This window comes from Protobothrops mucrosquamatus, unplaced genomic scaffold (assembly GCF_001527695.2).
Source record: "Protobothrops mucrosquamatus isolate PMUCROS unplaced genomic scaffold, P.Mucros_1.0 scaffold1036, whole genome shotgun sequence".
NCBI classification, from domain to species: Eukaryota; Metazoa; Chordata; class Lepidosauria; order Squamata; family Viperidae; genus Protobothrops; species Protobothrops mucrosquamatus.
The window spans coordinates 192477-210765 of record NW_015387268.1 but is presented as its reverse complement, the minus strand read 5'-3'; the positions used below and the strand labels follow the sequence as shown (position 1 = coordinate 210765).

Here is an 18289-nt window from a genome sequence, read left to right as displayed (position 1 = left end):
TGAAGAATTAGTAGTGCTTTATAAAACTTTAAGAAGACCACATCTGGAATACTGCATCCAGTTTCATAGAAACTGGATTTCACAGAGTTTTCATAGAATACTTTCTAATTTTCTATGCTTCCAAAATTCTGTGTAAATGTTAAAGCTATGGTGTCAGAATCCAATTATATTTCATCTCTAGTTATCGACTATGGAAAACCCCATTTCTGCCCTCTCTGGATTCTGTCATACGATGAAAGGGAAGGGGGGTGAACAAAGGGGTTTTATGGCCCTCACTTCCTTCGGCACAACTTCAAAGGGACTGAATGTGGATACCACCGAAAGGACTCATCAATAACAATGGGACTATCAGCTTTCATCTACTCCCCTCTGAAGTTTCCTTTCCACCGGCAGTGAGGAAAAAGGGGATGGAAATGTAACACCTGGGATTGCCGCTGGAAGGACGGTGGGGTGGGGTGGGGCTGTTGGGGACCCCTTAAAACCTTGAACCGTAAGGCTTTGGCCCCAAGTCCTGTCTAGAACGCCTGCAGCCATTTTCCTTTAATAAAGATGCCTGTTGGAAGAAATATTCCAAGAGTTCTGTCTTCTTAAGGTGCAAAGTGGGGTGGGTCCTGACATATGGTATGTGTTACATTTGAAAAAAATATTCCTGCAAAACTTCCTGCCCAGTAAATAGTGGGAAGCAGTCAGGAAGCCAGATGAATAGACAGGAAAATTCAGCCCCCCCCCCTTTGCCCCCCATCATGGAGTCACATTTATAGTTCAGGGAAAGATGGCAATCCTACACTGAGAAGGGGGACCCTCTGAGCTGCATGTGCAATGAATGTGACAAAGGGTGTGTTCTCCCACTGTGAAAAGATGCTTAGAATCAAGGGAAGACACCCGAATCACTCACAGCACCTGTGGCTACTAACATTTGTATCCGCCCACCAGGACAGAAGCTCTGCCGGACTGACCTGGATCCCCTCGATCTTCTCTGTCACCACATAGGCATGGTGCATGGCCACCAGGGGCACCTGGACGCCGGCCATTTCCCCCAGGGCTTGGGCCCACACACCTGTGGGAGAAGGAAAACAACCGCCATCATCCAAAGGGCCTGTGCGGGGGAGGGCTTGGCTTTGAAGAGGAAGCAAGGAAGGGGAAGCCAGAGAACGAACCTGGCCGGGTAACCCTTGCAGAAAAAAGTACTTTAGTCAAGCACAGAAGAGGGAGGTCAAGCCTGCCATCTTCTCTCCTCTGCTGACTAGGCCATGATCTTAGGGATGGAAGCTGGAGAGCCCTCTCTCTGTCCTGCCACATCAGTACCGAGCAAATAAGGGTGTTACACCTGCTGCAGGTAGAAACTCAACTCCTAACTGGAAGGGAAAGTAAAGGGACTTGAGAAAAGGGTTGCTCCAATGAAAAGCCTCAGGGAAGAAAAAAATGTCCTGGATAGAACAGGTGGCCAGGTGGAGTAACACTTTATACTGCACTGCTAAGTCCACACTTGGAATACAGTAATGCATCCAGTTCTGGACACAGCACAAAAAAGACGCTGAGACTGTGGAAAGAGTACAGAGAAAAGAGAGCAAAGGTGACTAGGAGGGTGGAGGTTAAAGCATACAATGAACAGTTGCAGGAACTGGATAGGTCTACTCTCACCAAGAGAAGCGCTAGAGGTGACATGATAGCAATCTTCCAGGACTTGAGGGGCTGTCAGAGAAAAGAGGGGATTGACCTATTCTCCAAAGTACCTGAGGGCAAGACAAGAAGTAGCAGGCGCAAGATTGTTAAAGAGAGATCCAACCTAGAACTACAGAGAAATTTCCTGTCAGTGAGACCCATTCATCAGTGGAATGGCTTGCCTTAGAAGCTGTGGCTGCTCCATCACTGGGGGTTTTCAAGAAGAGACTGGACAGCCATTTGCCCAGGCTCTCCTGCTTGAGCAGGGGGTGAAGACCTCCAAGGGCCCTCCCAACCCTATTATGCTAGGTTCTACTCTGTTTTCCCCAAAATAAGACCCGGTCTTATATTATTTTTGCCTCCAAAAGAGGCATTAGGTCTTATTTTCAGGGATGTCTTATATTTTTCGTGACACCTGCCTTGCCTCGTGGTGGCGGCACCAACAGCCCTGTCCAGCAGGAGGCCGCGTGGCACATCGTGCTGCTGCTGTCACAACGAGGCAAGGCAGGTGGGGGAGGGGTGGAGCTGCCCCACACGTCCTGTACCCACTTACTTCAGCCCCGCCCCCAGCCAGGCCATTCCTTGCTTGGCGACCTTCCCTTTCACTCCCCTCCTGAGCCAGACTGCCATGCTACAAGGATGGGCGGGGTAGGCCCGGTCAGCCTCCGCCGTTTCGGAGCCAAGGGTGAGTGACGGCAAAAGGCTCCGCTGCCGCTGTGTGCTGCTGGAGGGGCTTTCTTTGCGCTTCGCCCCACAGATCACCTGCCCGACAGCAGCCGCCGCCTCCTTCTCCTCCACCAACTCTCCCGTGGCTTGGGCTGTGACTGGGCGGCATAAGCCTCCCCTGCCACCACTGGAGAGAACGGAGAATGGGGAGGGGAGCGGTTCAGTCAGACCTTCCAACTTCACAAGATATTTTTTTTTCCCAAGAAGTTGGAAGGTCTGACTGAACTTTTTTTAGTCCCACAAACTTTGTTTCCCTGCAGCAGGAGAGAAACGTAACAGAGCTGGAGAGCAGGTTAGTGAAGAAATGCTTTCAGGAAGAGAGAGGAGCTGGGCAGTGGTGCGTCAAACTCTACAGCAGCGCCGGGAGGAGAAGGAGCAGAAAATGGGGCTGCCATTTCCAGAATGGAGAAGGAAGACGTGGGATGATGCAGGGCGGCAAGCAAGTGCTCTTCTCTGCTCTGCATCGCTGCGCAGAGCCGCTCCCCTCCCTGTTCTCTGTTCTCTCCAGTGGTGGCGATGGAGGGCTGGCGGACGGAGGTGGCAGGGGAGGCTTGCACCACCCAGTCACGGCCCAAGCCATGGGAGAGTTGGCGGAGGAGGAGGCGGCTGCCACCAGGCAGGTGATCTGTGGGGTGAAGCACGAAGAAAGCCCCTCCAGTAGCACACAGCGGCAGCAGAGCCTTTCACCGTCACTCCCCCCTGGCTCTGAAACGGCAGAGGGGGACCGGGCCTATCCCGCCCATCCTCTGTAGCGTGGTAGTCTGGCTCAGGAGGGGAGTGAAAGGGAAAGTCGCCGAGCAAAGAATGGCCTGGCTGGGGGGGCCCTGAAATAGCAGATGCGGGGCACGTAGGGCAGCTCCACCCCCTTCCCCACCTGCCTCACCTCGTTGTGGTGGCAGAGGCGAGGCATGTGTTTTTATGCCCCATTGTGGCAGAGAGGTGGGATGGAGTGGGTGGGGTCCTAACTAGGGCTTAGGGTAAGGCTTATATTAGGCCCATCCCCCAAAATTAGGATAGATCTTATTTTTGGGGAAATACAGTATGTTCTTTACAAATTCTTGGCATCTTGTCATCTTCACCAAACAACTATGAAACTTCTTTATTTCCTTTTTCATGTTGTACAAATCTAAAGACAACAGTGATAAGCTCAGTCTCCACCACAGATTCTACCTGGTTCTTCACAGATCAAGGCTTTCATGCAGAAATCCAAAAGTTCTCACTTTTTTTGATAAGGAACTCAGAGATGACACCCCTGTTCTTTGTGGCAGCCCCTCAAGTTTTGGAAGACTGTTTGAAGAGTGTCTGGAAGCTTCAGCTGCAAAACGCAGTGGGGCAAGCTCTGGAATGCCACACATTTTGTTGTTGTTCTGCAAGTTGCACTGGCCGTCCCTAGGTCCAATTCAAGGGGCTGGTTTCGGCCTTTAAAGCACTTCATGGAGCCAGAGTATTTGTGGGGCCATCTTCATCAATTACTTCTGCCCATCCCCCATGAGGTCTGGCAGAGAAGGCGTGTTGTGAGTCCTGACTGCAAAAGAATTTTATTGATGGCACACAGGAGACGGATCTTTTCTGCCATGGCACCCCTCTGTAGAACATCCCGCCCCCAGGGAGATTGGAACTATCTTTGATATCCTTCCAGAAGACTCTCAAAATGTGACAAAGATGGTGACCTACAAAGATGGCATCATTGTGTTTAGCATTTTCCACTGTCTTGCTATTAATATTATTATTGGGTTTTTAAATCTACTTATTTTAATATTTTGGTTTTACAATTGTTCTGCCACACAAGTCACTTTTCTGTGAGATGGGCAGCTATATCAATGTGATTTAAACATAAAATAAAATTCTAGGAACTCCTTTTCCCATTAACTTCTTCTGACCTGGAACCCAACCTATCCCAGTTCTAAGCTGGTTAAACCTGCATTCAGATGATCAGAGAAGTCCCAGCCCTCCTTTCGGGGGAGCCAACTGGGTGCCTTCCTTACCACAGCAGTTCACCACACAGGGCGTCTGGATAGCTCCCTCTTTCGTCAGCACAGCTGCCACTCGCGGGACCCCAAAGTCATCCGTTCTGACTTCAATGCCAGTCACGGGGCAGTTTTCAATGATCTAGAAAAACAGCCATAAACAAGAGCCATAAACAGTCCTGCTCGCCTTGTCTTGAGTCAATTTCAAAACAAGTAACCAGGTGGTGCCTATTCAGTGATGATCCCTGCATGGTTCAGAGGGAATCTGGGTTTTCCCCCAAAGATCTGGCACAGGATTTCTGGCAGCTTGGACTGTGTGTGTGGCAGGGCCTTGGACCGGAGAGCGCCCACGTGGACTCTGGGTGGTTGCAGATCTCACAGAGCACCAAGGCTTACTGAGGAGGTCCAAGGGCTGGAAGGGCAGCGTTGCTGAGGAAAGGTGAGGAGCAGCCCTGACCTGGCACAGTCAAGAGCCCCTGTTTGGACTCACCTTGTCACAATAAGCTGTTCAGTCAGTTGAACACAAGTGGCTTTATTGACAGACATGATTCTTTGGTTTATTTCTAAACCTCATACTAATCTCTCGGCATTGGTGCAAAAAATAAATGTCTTTAATAAAAGAGCAGTATGCTCTTATTAATTGGTCCAAATCGGAATTGATGCCAGTGGGTGAAATTTGGGTTACTCATTCATTGAAAGAATATCAAGTCTGTATTTGTATTGAATCCATTAAATATTTAGATATGTTATATACACCAAAAGAGATAACTCAGTAATATGTAATATAAATAAAATATAGAGAGAGGTTTCTTGAGATAGTGATAGGAGTCACAAAACCTTCCCCTTTGAGGAAAAGCGAATGGTTTCAAAATGAATATTATTCCCAGATTAATTTAGAGGAATTTGAGAGGAATTCCAGTTCATATACTGGAAAATATTTTCAGAAAATAAATTATTTAGAAAAAGTCTATGGTGTTCTTTGATTCTGAGAGCATCTTTACAGAAAATGCTATTATCACTTAATGGGGGAGGGTTTAGTTTTCTAAATCTGGAGAAATATCACGATAGAACATAGAACATAAGATCATAGGGCTGGAAGGGACCCTGGAGGTCCTCCACTCCAACCTCCTGCCTAAGCAAGCTGTCAAGATTGAATTGCTCTGAGGCCTGCTGGCTTCTATCGCTAATCAACTTGCCACAGAAAAGGGGGGAGGGGTAGAAAGTGCAGGGAGGCAACGAAATTCCAAGAAGCCGTTCACAAACCCTGAGAGTCTGCAAGAACGCCAAGGTCAGTAGCGCAGGTGCTTGATGGAGAAGTAAACTGCTCCCATAACAAAAAGAAATATTACAATTGGACAATGTGAACATCTGGTGGGCGGGGGCCACGAGAATTTGTTGTTTAAATAAGGAAGCTTTCGCATGGGAAAACTCAGAGCTGGTTTGGCTTCTTCAATTCTGAGATGGTGTATCCAATAAGGTTTTACCTCATGGGACACAATTGCCTTCAGGAATTCTTTCACTGTGCCCGCTAGTCGGATTGTTGACAATACCATCCTGGTCAAATGGCTGTCCAATCTCTTCTTGAAAACCTCCAGGGATGGGACACCCACAACTTCTGGAGGGAAGCCACACAACTCTAGGTGGCTTACAAGCAATAAAAACACAATATACAAAAATATATACATAAAAAAATATAAAAAATGCATTTTGGGTGGTTGGCGAGTGGCCCAAAGACTCACCTGACCACAATTAATGACTTTTTTTTTTTTTACTGAAAACCAGTGTTTTACTTAGTTTCCACTAAAAATCGCTCATTGGTACAATATGCTTACTTAACAGCCATAACATTTGCTTAATAACCACTGCACAAAGGTCATAAAACTGGGCATGGTCACATGGTGAGCCACTTAACGACCAGCACAACCATATTTCTGGACTCAGTTATGGCCATAAGTCAAGGACTAATCAAGGAATGCGTATCGTTCTGCAGGGGAAAAGCAGATCTTACCAAAAGGTGCAGAAGGGGCAAGGACCAGCAATTCAGAAGACAGGTGGAGAGGACTTGGGGGACGGGGGGGGGGAATCTGTGAAGCCAGACTTTGCAGAACATGTGAATCACCTGGAAAGGCAACAATGAAATCCCCCCCCTCGCCACCACACTTATTTCTGTCCTTGGGCAATAAGAGCCACTATTGCTTGTTCAACTTCATGAGTTGGGCCAAGCTCTGTCTGCCCGACCCACGTTGGAGAAAATGGAACAACCACCCGGGGGGGGATGGCTGTCTGTTGTTGCTGCTGTCTGCCCCTTCTCCAAATGTTTTGCTGCCCAAATAAGGTCCCTTTCAGCACTCCCAGATTCTTCCTAGAAAGGCTGCACCTGCAGGAGCTTGTAGTTTAGATATGATTGAGAGCCCCCCCAGGGATGTCCCCCCCCCATGAGGGCATCTCTATGGGGGCTGCCATTCGATTATGGCTTTCACCTTGGCTGGGTCCATTTCAATACCCTCGTTGGAAATTCTGTAGCCAAGATAGTCCATTCGGGTTTGGTGAAATTTACATTTCGATAGTTTGGCATAAAGCTTGGCATTCAATAGTTTCTTTAACACTTCTCTCACCAGCTTTATGTGATCAGTCATGTTCGTGCTATATATCAGGATATCATCAAGATACACCAAAACCCCTTTGTACAAGTGATCATGTAGTACCTCATTAATCAACTGCATAAATACAGCTGGGGCCCCCTGTAGTCCAAACCGCATGACTTTGAACTGATAGCTCCCCATTGGACAGTTGAAGGCAGTTTTCCACTTGTCTCCCTCTTTTATTCTCACCCGGTAGTATGCCTCTCTCAGGTCTAATTTAGTGAAGACACTCCCCTTAGCCAGATTTGCAAAAGGGCAAAGGAGGACCTTCTCGTATCATCATGCTCAATTCTCTCCTTAAGGAACTCAGACGATCTCACCAATATCAGGCAAGTGGCTTTATCTCCACTCTTTCTCTATGGCCATTTAAATCTTTTAAATAGCTCAAGGATCCTACCAGAGCCCCTCGGTTGCTGGCTGCCCGAGCGAGGCACATGCAGGTCCCTGCAGGATCCATTGTGCCGTCCTCTGGGACGTAGAGGGTGCCGTAGAGGTCATCCACGTTCATCAAGGGGTACAGCTCTTTGGTTTCCCCCGGAGACAGGACGTGTGATTCAATGCCAAAAACTTTGCCCAGCTGCAAAAGAAGAGCCGGAGTTTCCAAAGGGAACGATCAAATGACCCACAAAAACAGGCAGGAAAGCTACAGAGGCCTTGCCCGGCCCAGGGCAGGCAATCCTGAAAGCCCTTCGGGATAAAGTCTGCTCCAATGGTGCACAGCTGGATGGTCTATTACTGGCTGCAGGCAAAGTTTCCCAGCCAGGGGAGGCCTTGGTTAAAATGGGGCAGCATCAACTCCTCTCTGGGGTTGCCATCTCCCATCCCAGTGGACTCAGAGAGGGCCTGCAGGAGCTCCTGGCTGAGAATGGCAAGGGAGCTGCAAGCTGCAAGAGGTGCCAAGCAGGTCAACCAAGCTGGCAACAGCTCCTTTCCCAGAAAGAGAAAAGAAATGGGGGGGGGAGGTATCTACACTCCTGAGAAGCAAACTCTGGAATTTCCTGCCAGGCAAAGAAGTCAGTTGACACACGAGGCACAGAGGATCAGGCCATCATGGAATCACAGGCTACATATTGGCTTCTTCCTGTAGGAACTTCTGAATGTGCCTGGCTATCCATCAATGAGGGATGAGCTGGATGGGACCCTGGTCCATGCTGAGTGCCTGCTGTTGGAAAAATTGGATGCAGAATGACTTTGGCACATCAGCTGGGCCTATTTGTAGAAGAGTCAGCACTGGACAGAGTAAGCAAGATGCTCTGGGAACATCTCAGCCAGCTCCTGCAAAAGGATCCAGAATCTGACGGCCAGACACACCATAGAGAGTAACCAGATGACCTCAATACGAGGCACACAGGAACCCTTCCCTATGCAAAAGAGGTTCAAACATGTTTTAAGTCCAGAACATCCCAACGCTATTCAAAACCAGCCAACCCAACGGAGTTGAAAGAGACCTTGGAGGTCTTCCCGTCCAACTTCCTGCACAAGCAGGAGATTCAGTGGTGGGATTCAGCCGATTCACAACAGTTCAGTACAAGGGGTAGCTAAATTTTGTTGAGTTTGGAGAACCGGCTGAATCCATGCTGCTCTGGAAGTCCGTTCTAGGCCTCAGAGGCCTGGAGGAGGCCTCCCAGGCCTAGAACAGTCCACAGGAAGTGCATGGATGTCACTTCTGGAAGTCCTTTCTAGGCCTCAGAGGCCCAGGCCTGCATCCACGCAAAGAACCGGATGTTCAGGTATTTGAATCTCACCGAGGAAATCCTATACAGTTGTCCAGTCTCTTCTTAAAAACCTCCAGTGATGGAGCACCCACAACTTCTGGAGGAAAGCTGTTCACTGGTTAATTTCTCCTTAAGAAGGGGTGGGGAGTACACTAGCACATCACAAACTGGTTTGCCAGAACCTCAGTCAATGGAATTTTAGCCTTTCTGTGGAGTTGATTCTTGGACTTTTTGCCTAACAAGTCTGATATGTACTACAAAAAAATATTGGAATTGCACTATTCCCTTTCTGTAAGCACAGTTCTGGTCCCGCTTATATAAGCCAGCCCTACCTCACCTCTTACTGGGCCCGTGTGCCTTCAGAGGTGGGGCCCTCCTAGTTAGCCCAGGGGATCTGAATCCTATTACTTTCTCCAAATCCCCATGACCAAGATATGCATTCCATAGAGTTCAGAGGTGAACTGGTGGCCTGAACCTCAGAAGGCGCATTCATCTGCTCTCCGAAACCTATTTTAAGAGGGACACAAAAGCGAAAAGCACAGAGCTGGTAAGAGTCAGAAAGGAGCAGATGGGCAGATGGGCAAAGCCACACAGAGGGTTTAAGGAAGGCCAACATGCAAGGAAGAGGCTGCTGCTGAGAAAGATCTCCAGAAAGGACCAGAGAGATGATGCCAACCCTCAAGCAGAGGCTGGCGGCTTCCTACTTACTGACATGAGCCTCTTGTACTCATCCAGTCTTGGCTTGTTGGAAGCAATGAAGAGTCCTCCATTTTGGATCCAGCCCGTGTGAAGGCCCGTCTCTTCCTCCAGCTCCCAGCTGACCACGTTACGGGTGTGAGCCAAGAGCTCCACCTCCACGTCACTCGGGCGCAACTGCCACAAGAGGCCTGGGGAAGGGGAAGGCAAGGATGGGAGGCCATGAGGACACCACCGGGCCACACAGCCTGCAGGGTTTTCTGAGGAGGTCCCAAGAGAGGAGCATCTCCTTGCAACTCATTTGCCTCCATTTGTTGCTCCCAGGGACTAAGGGAGGAATTTGGGAAACACCAAGTGGGACCGAGAGTGAAACTAGGCACTGCTCCCTCCCTAGAGCAAAATTTTCTTTTCACTGAGTCCATAAAGTGGATGTCCTAAGGGGATGACGTACACTTTATGGGCCCAGTGAAAAGATTCATGTTAAAGTTTACACTTACTAACTTAAAACGACTCCCAAAATGTAAACACTGAAAACACAATACACACAGCCAGGTGCTATAAAATCCAACTGAACGGTGGATTCAGCAGGGGGTAGAAAGAATGGCAAAGAATACTTTCTCTGCCTTCTACATCTGCAAAAGACTCCCTGCCTGCTCTCCTGACCACCGTTTCCACACCTGAGCCAGGAAAGGAGCACCCTCAGGTTTATTTGTTTGTTTGACTTATCTGCCACCCATCTGGCCTAGTTATTCCCACATCCAAACTGAGGACCATTCCCTTCAGATCTGGTGGCACCAAGAACAATCAGACTAAAAGCCGGGCATTTATTTGATCTGCTGTACTTATGTGGAAGGAGAGTGCCGACCTTGAAGGGCCTTACCAGAAAGTTCTTATTTATTCCCTTCATGGCCTTGACAATTACTGGGACCCACATATAGCAAAAAGAGTCTTTCACTTCCCAGTTGGAAAACAGCTAGGCATATTTGGGGCCTCCTGAGATACAGATTGAAGTTTGATGCTAACTGTCAGGGCCCACTTCAAAACCTCATCCTAAGAAAGCAGAACTCATGGAAGCAGTTTCTTCCAAAAGGAACTTTTATTAGGAGAAACTGATAGCAGGCCTAACAGAGAGGATCTGAGGGTTTCCCCCCTCAGATCAATAGGTTAAAAGAGTCCCAAGCAAACCCCACCCCAATAGTTCATCCGGTCAGTTCAAACAGACCAATCCTCAGGTGTTAAATCCGTTGTGTGAAAGCGCTGATAACACCGGTCTTTCCCAGGCTTGTAGCGATGTTGTTGGGTCTTCACACCTTCCCTTCCAAAACAGGAGAGAAGCCAGATGGCCGGAGGCACATTCCTTTCTCACCCCAAGGTAACATCAAGGGAGAGACAGTTCAAAGAACAAGTATGCAGAGACAGCGAAAGGGATACATGCTAACGCTAGAGAGAAACACAGCCCGCAGCGTCTTCTCCCTCCCCTTCAGGAACATGGCAGAACCCAGAGTAGTGGAAGAACTAGAAATAGGAAAAAGCCGCCCCCCCCCCCCGTTTAATAATATGGGTTCTGACATCCTACCCTCCTTAAAAGAAGGAGAGATCCATCTGTGGGAGAGAAACAGACAAATAAAAGATAAGGATTAGTTTGGTTTGTTGGGGTATGCTGCATGAAACCTTTTAAGGAGCCTAGGAGCCCTAACATGACATTTGTGGACCCATTCATTTTGGGAGGGTGGAAGATGCTTCCATGCTACTAAAGTAATGGGTGGAGACATGGTGCTTTCTGGAATTTAGGATTTTCTTACTTTCTTGCTTTGACAACAGATGAAAATGCAGCCATTTTCTGACTTCCAGTTTTGGCAGCCGACGAGATGGGTGAAAGAAGCTGGGGCTCTGGCTTCTCAGCCCGATTTCGCTTTGCCCAGTGACCCTAAAAGGGTCGGAAAGTTGCCCTGGAGGGGCAACGAAGGAGGGACACTCCAGGAGCTCAGATCAGGCGGCAGCCGATCGGAGCGAACTGAAGAAATCTTCTGAAAGGACGGAGGAAAGGCTGCCAGGTGAGCCAAGGCAGCCCAAGTTGTCTCCAGCAGGAAGGAAAGCGAAGAGTTGTGGCGCTCTGCTAAACAACTGATTGTCAACAGCGTGCTGAAGCTGGATGAACCAGTGTGTTCACAAACCAGGGAAAGAAATGGGCCATGCAGATGGCCTTAGTAGGTTGCCTCTACAGCTCTTAGAATCAGATCCTGCTCCGGTCAACCACATCCTGGCTATCCAGGATTTGCCTGAGTCTCCCCTCAATGCAGGGGATGTGGCTGCAGAAACAGCCACTGATAACATGCTAACACGCGTGTTGAACTGGGTGTTGTCAGGATGGCCTGACACGTGTCCTGGCACCAATTTCCAGAGTTTCTGGAAAAGGAAGCATGAGCTATCCACCTTTAAGGGGTTACATCCTGTGGGGTAGCAGGGTAGTGATCCCAACCTCATTGAGGACTGGAGTCTTGCAGTCTCTGCATGAGGGACATCCGGGAATAGTCTGGATGAAGGCGCTTGCGCGCAGCTATCACTGGTGGCCTGGGCTTGATAAAGAGATTGAGACCCATGTCCAGGGGTGCCACATTTGCCAACAGTCCAGGCCTGAAATGCCACAGGCTCCCATGCATAGATGGGAGGCCACATATGCTCCTTGGTCGAGGGTTCATATCGACTACGCTGGCCCCTTTCAGGGGCAATTCTTCCTTATTGTTGTGGACTGTCACTCCAAATGGCTAGAGGTCGGTTCCAGTGTCCTCCACGACGACTGCCAGGACCATCCAGGTGTTGAGGAGGATCTTCACCTCTCATGGGCTCCCAGATGTTCTTGTCTCCAACAATGGACCTCAATTCACCTCTTCGGAGTTTCAGTCCTTCCTGAAAGCCAACATGATTCGTCATGTTACTTCGGCACCTTTTCACCCGGCTTCCGACGGCCAAGCTGAGCGCATGGTGCGCACCACCAAAGAAGCCTTGAAGAGGCTCACTCATGGGAGCTGGCATCACAGGTTAGCTGATTTTCTCCTTTGCCACCGCACCACACCTTGCACAGCTACAGGCAAGAGCCCAGCTGAATTCCGCTGGGGTTGCCGTCTTATTACCAGATTAGACAGATTACACCCAGACCGGGTGGCTTCACAGGTGTCACAGCCGCGGGCACCGAGGATATTGCAAGTTGGTGATCCAGTTTGAGCAAGGAACTATGGGCCTGGACATCTTTGGGTAACAACAGTGGTCTGCAAAGTCACTGGGCCACTGTCATACAAAGATAGTCGCGTGCTGTGTTGGCACATTGACCAGCTGCGATGGAGGTTACCTAGTCACCCTTCCGCTCCTGACTCTGCTCTTGGGGGGGAGGAGGACCGCGATCACAATCGTGGATCTCAGTCTCTCTGCGAAAGCGGGGTTTTGCATTCTCCAAATAGGGGTTTTGCCAACGACGCGGCTCCTGACTCTGGCACTGGGTCCATGGGACATTGCACTCAATCGGCTTCTCACGCCACATCTACCTCAGGCCTTGCGCCTACGGGACAGTGTTCTCTCGCCGATCCGGGAATTCCACCCCACCAAGGAACTCTGGTTTGGGCTTACCGGAAAGGGCCAGCCAAAGTCAAATGGACAAAGGGATGGGCTTACCGGAACAGGCCAGCCAGCAAGATCCAGGTTCACCCACATCAAACAGGTCTCAAAGTCCCAGTCTGCCGAGCCTGGCAGGCGAGCTTGCAGACCAGGCGCTTGCAGCAGCTCCGAGACGATTGGAGCGGGCCAGAGGTCCTCCGAAGTTCCTACAGGACTATGTAAGGTTCCTGTCAGTAAGCGGACAGGCCTAGTATTTCCTAGAAATCAGAACACACTAAAAAAAGTGTATTATAATGTTGTTGTGTTGAGATTTCATTGAATAATAAGATGTGTCTTATAATGGGGTGAGTGTCAGAGATCAATAATTGTGTATTATTGATTAATTAACACAGGAGACTAGCAGTATTGTAATATTGTAAAGTATTAAGTATTGCTATGGAGAGGTGACAGTGTAGTAGACTAAAATAGTAAGTATCTATTTTTTTTTAACCAAGAGGGGAGGGGTGTTATGTCCTGGGTCTGTGATTGACAGAGCAGGTGCAGGAAGCTGCAGAGAGACCCGGGCAGACCATGTGGCCTGCCCAGGCCAGGCCAGACAGGCTGTCTCCAGCCTATTGAGCATGCGCAGAGCAGGAAAATACGTTGCATTTATTGGCTGACGCTGTTCCCTGCAGAAGGTATAAAAGGGAGCGGAGTCATTTTGTGTTGTTCTGTTAAAGCTGAAATAAAGAAGCATCTGTTGTTACTCCTGCCTCGTTTCAATGCCTTATCAATGCAAAGAACAGAACAAACATGAATGGGCAAATGCCCCTTACAAAGATATTGTACTTGACTTACCTTTTATATCTACAGTAACACTTATAAGAATATGGAAAGATTTTTTGATTCAGCAGAAGATATTGATTAAGAAATGTACTGGGCAAAAGAAAAAGGCTAAAGTGAAAATTAAGAAAATAGACAATGGAACCTATCAGAGAGAATATTTAAAAAGAAACACCTGTTTGAATATTGTTGAAGAAATAGAAATTTTATTTTATTTTATTTTAAGAGCGAAGAGCCCCTCAAGTAACATAGTACTCTCTTTTTCTTCTCTCTTCTTATTTTATTTCTTGATACGGGTAATATAAAAGAGTTGGAATAGCTTATATAAAGGAAATGTTTGAGATATTTAAATGTGATTGACTTTAAGAAAATTATAATGGATTAAAAATGTTTTGAATAAGAGTTAAAAGACTAGGGGACTATATTTATTAAATGGAATATCTAAAGATTAAATATATTTTTAATTAGAGTAAAAAAGAACAGAAAAGTTTTGGAAATAAATATGCATTAGCTTATAGGAAACATGGATTTTAAATAGCATACTATCCTTTTATTTTTCTTTATTCTTATTCTTATTCTTCTTTTTCTTTTTCTTTAGTCTTATTTATTCCTTAAGAAAGGTCAAAGTACTGGGATGGCTTACATGAGAAAAAATAGACTTAAATATTTAAATGTAATTAACTTTGAGAAAATCTTAACCAGTAAGAATGTCTTGAACATTGTGGGGAAAAAAAATGTGAACAAGAACTGTAAACAGGATCCATGATGAGGCAACCAGAATGACTAGATAGAAAAAAAATATATTGATGTGATTATTATCTATAGAAATATTAGAAAAAAATTTATACTTGTTATTTACCAAAACAGCAAGAACTGTATTAACTTAAGGTTGGTAAAAGAGAACATTATGGGAAAAAGAGGAAATCAAGTAAAGCTATTATGTGGATTATAGATTATAGAAACCAACTGTTAGTGAATGTTTTTTAAATGTAAACCCAGACAACACACTGTTTACCAAATATTAAGGTTACTATGTTAAAAAATCAATAAAACATATTTTTTTAAAAAAAAGAACCTGGAAGCACTAAAAACGCCCAGGAAATTAACTCCTAAGCAAGCAAGGTGGTCACAGCATTTCCACTGATTTAATTTCACGTTAAAACATTTGCCGGGGGGGGGGGACTTTTTAGCAGACACGTCCAGAATTCACAATATAACAGCACCCAAACTGAAGTGACAAAACCACTCATGCTGAATAAATAACTGGCAGCACAAGTCACCACCTGGGCACAGGCCAAACTCTAAAAACCTTTAGTAAGTCAAGCAGGAACTGATTTCAGAAAAGTGCTAGAGACTGATGAATGATTCCTAAGCCACAAGAACTTATGCACCATGACTGATGGCCTGCCATGGGTTGGAGGAAAGTTGTACATACCCAAAAGTCAGAGACTAACATTCATGCAATTGTGCCATGACTCGAAGTCCGCAGGCCATTTTGGGTTTGTGAAAACGTTACATCTGGTTAAAAGTTTTGGTGGCCATCAATTAAAAAGGACATTGAAAACTACGTGGCTAGCTGCCTGATTTGTGCCTCAGCAAAGAGACTGTAAGGGAACTCAATGTCATGATTCCGACAGATGAAACCCTTCAAAAGAACTTTGAGGCATTGTTTACCTTAAAGAATCTTTTATTCGAGAAACAAAGAATTGGCACTACATAGTTGAACCTAAAAACTAAATTCCCCTCCCCTGGATACAAAGTAACGAAGTACAATTCCCACCTCCAATAAACAGTCATAAATCACATTCCCCAATTAGCTTGAAGCGCAGGCTTCCTTCCCAGCTCTCCAGCCCGCCAAAATGCTATCAGCTCTGGGCCCAATGTCCTTGGGTTCCCATGGCCGAGTTATTATTGTTATGACTAGCTGGACTCTCATCCCTATTCCCCCTCCCAGCATCAACTAATTCTAAAAGCATAGAGAATTTTCATCTGTTGTCAAAGCAAGAACATCCGATGTTAGCACCGTTGACATTCGCATTTAGATAGCTTGCCATAAAGCCGAGCTGCCTGGAGTTTTTTCAGGATGGGTCTGACTAGCTTCACATGCTCTTCCATGGTTTCAGTAAGTATCAAGATGTCATCTAGATAAACAAGCACCCTTTGTATAGATGCTCCCACAGTATGTCGTTTATTAATTGCATGAACACTGCGGGTGCTCCTTGCAACCCAAAAGGTAGAACCCAAAATTGGTAACATCCTAAGGGGGAATTGAAAGCCATCTTCCATTCATCTCCCTCCTTTATTCTAATCCTGTAATAGGCTTCTCTCAAATCTAGTTTTGAGAAGATTTTTCCTTTCGACAGGTGGGACAGCATATCCTTCATGAGAAGGAGAGGGTAGACTGCTCTCACTCACTGCGTTCAGGGCCGTATAATTAATGCAGAGGCAGAGGGTCCCGCCTTTCTTCTCCCGGAACACCAGTGCAGCGGTTTTGGGTTTTGCCGGTTGGATAAAACCCCTCTCTAAATTTTTGTCTATGAACTTCTGCATCTCCTCCAGCTCCTGCGGGCTCATGGAATACATTTTGGGCTTGGGGTGTTTCGCACCCGGCTGGATTTCTATGGAATAGTCCATGGGCCGGTGGGGGGGGTAGTTCATCAGACCTTTGCTCGCTAGGTCTCTATATTCCTCCGGAATCTCTGGTAGTTCCTTTTCCTCCCCTACTGCAGCTTTTTCGGCCGAGTTTCTCCTGGATCGGGGTTTGGTTGGTGCCCTGGCTGGTTCCTTTTGGGAACCTGAGCTCTGCCATTCTCCAGTCTACCTGCGGGTTCCATTTTGCTAGCCATGCCATTCCCAGGATAAGGGAGCATTCCATGCCAGGGGTCACCACAAATGTTATAGTCTCTATGTGGTCCCTTAGGGTGAGTTGGACTGGCAGTATGGCTAGGGTGGCTGGCATCCCCCCTGCTATGGACCCATCTAATTGACTGAACAAGATCGGTTTCTTCAGCCTTCTCCCCGGGATCTCCAAATTCCCCACTAAGGTTGGGCTTATGAGGCAGTGGGTGCAGCCGGAGTCAATTAATGCCCTGATCTCCACTTTCTCGGGCATAACAGTTCTATGGTCCTGGTGAGGGGTGCAATGGGTCCACTTACCAGGGGTTCGTCTTCAGAGTTGTCGTCCAATGAGTTGGATGTTCCCCCTGGGTTGGTCAGAGTTCCCTTCCCTCATTTAGGTGAGGCAGGGAACTTGACGACTTCCGTGCTCTTCATGGCCATCTCCTTTGGCTTTGCTGGAGTTTTCCCGGGTTTTCCGGCTGGGGCTTGATTAGGTTTCCCTACAGGGGTGCATGTGCGGCTTTCAGCTGCGAGGTGTCCCTCTTTCCCACATTTGAAGCATTCTGAGGTTCTTTTGGCTGCTGGTGCTTGCTTCGATGGCTCACAAGCTGGGTCTGATGGTGATTTTCCCCACGATCTCCCCCCCTCATCGCTGCCTCTTGACTAGGTCGATCTCCGCCTCTTTGGCCAGGACCTATCAGTCCTGCAACCGGTGGGGGTCTCCTCAGGGGATGCAGGCATCATACAGGTTGTAGTTTAGTCCGTCTTTGAAGTGGCTGATCAGGACGTCTTCCGGTCAATTCAGTTTGCTGGCCAGGGCTTGGAACTCCTGGGTGTATTCCGCCAAGGGTCGCCAGCCCTGCTTCACTGTCTTTGTTCGCTCCTGTGCTTTCCGGTCAGCAAGGGGATCTTTGAAATGATGCCTAAGGGCTACCATGAATTGATTGAAGTTTTGCAGCTCTGGTGCGTCTGCATCATGGAGTTCTACGACCCAGTCCGCCACGGTGCCATCTAGGGCTGCTTGCACAATGTGCACCCTGGCCCGGTCACTTGGGATGTTGCAGTCATATTCCTCCATGTAGTTTAGCACCTGGGTCAGGAAAAATCCCAGGCGCCGTGGCTCCCCGCGGTACTTCACATCCAGCAGCGGGAACTGGATGGATCAATGTCTCTTCTTTCATTTGTGTCGCCTCCCATCTCTGTCCGCGGTTGCTGCTTGGCGAGAGGTGGCAGCAGCGGCAGTGACCACTGCAGTTTCGATGTTGCTTTCAGAGGGTTCCAAGACTGCTGGCTCAACCCCTCCTTCATCTGTCCCTTCTGCGGAACCCAGGCTGATGGTGCCCCAACATGGGTCAACCTTCTCTACACTCATGGAGTCGAGGGCTATCTTATTTATTTATTTATTTATTTTATTTTATTTTATTTAATTTTTATCCCGCCCTTCTCCTTACGGACTCAGGGCGGCTGACAGCCTTGTAAAACAGATACAAAAATAAAAATACCCAATTTAAAACCTAATTAAAATGAAATATTTGCTGTGGCCTATGTCAATTAAAATTACTCTTAAAACCCCACTAAAAATTCCCCTAGGCCAATCCCGCTTGTTGGAAGA

The 18289-nt window shown here is 47.5% G+C and overlaps 1 protein-coding gene across 1 annotated transcript in view; it reads right to left on the bottom strand.

Annotated features, from left to right (window-relative positions):
- SARDH (sarcosine dehydrogenase) overlaps window positions 1–18289 on the bottom strand; it is an 82818-nt gene that overhangs the window by 52049 nt on the left and 12480 nt on the right. Inside the window, exons 4-7 of the mRNA XM_015819974.2 lie at window positions 9421–9599; window positions 7395–7574; window positions 4374–4497; window positions 957–1057 (exon numbers count right to left, since the gene is read on the bottom strand). Of these exons, the coding sequence (XP_015675460.2) occupies window positions 957–1057; window positions 4374–4497; window positions 7395–7574; window positions 9421–9599 (584 nt within the window). The remainder of the gene's footprint in view (window positions 1–956; window positions 1058–4373; window positions 4498–7394; window positions 7575–9420; window positions 9600–18289) is intronic.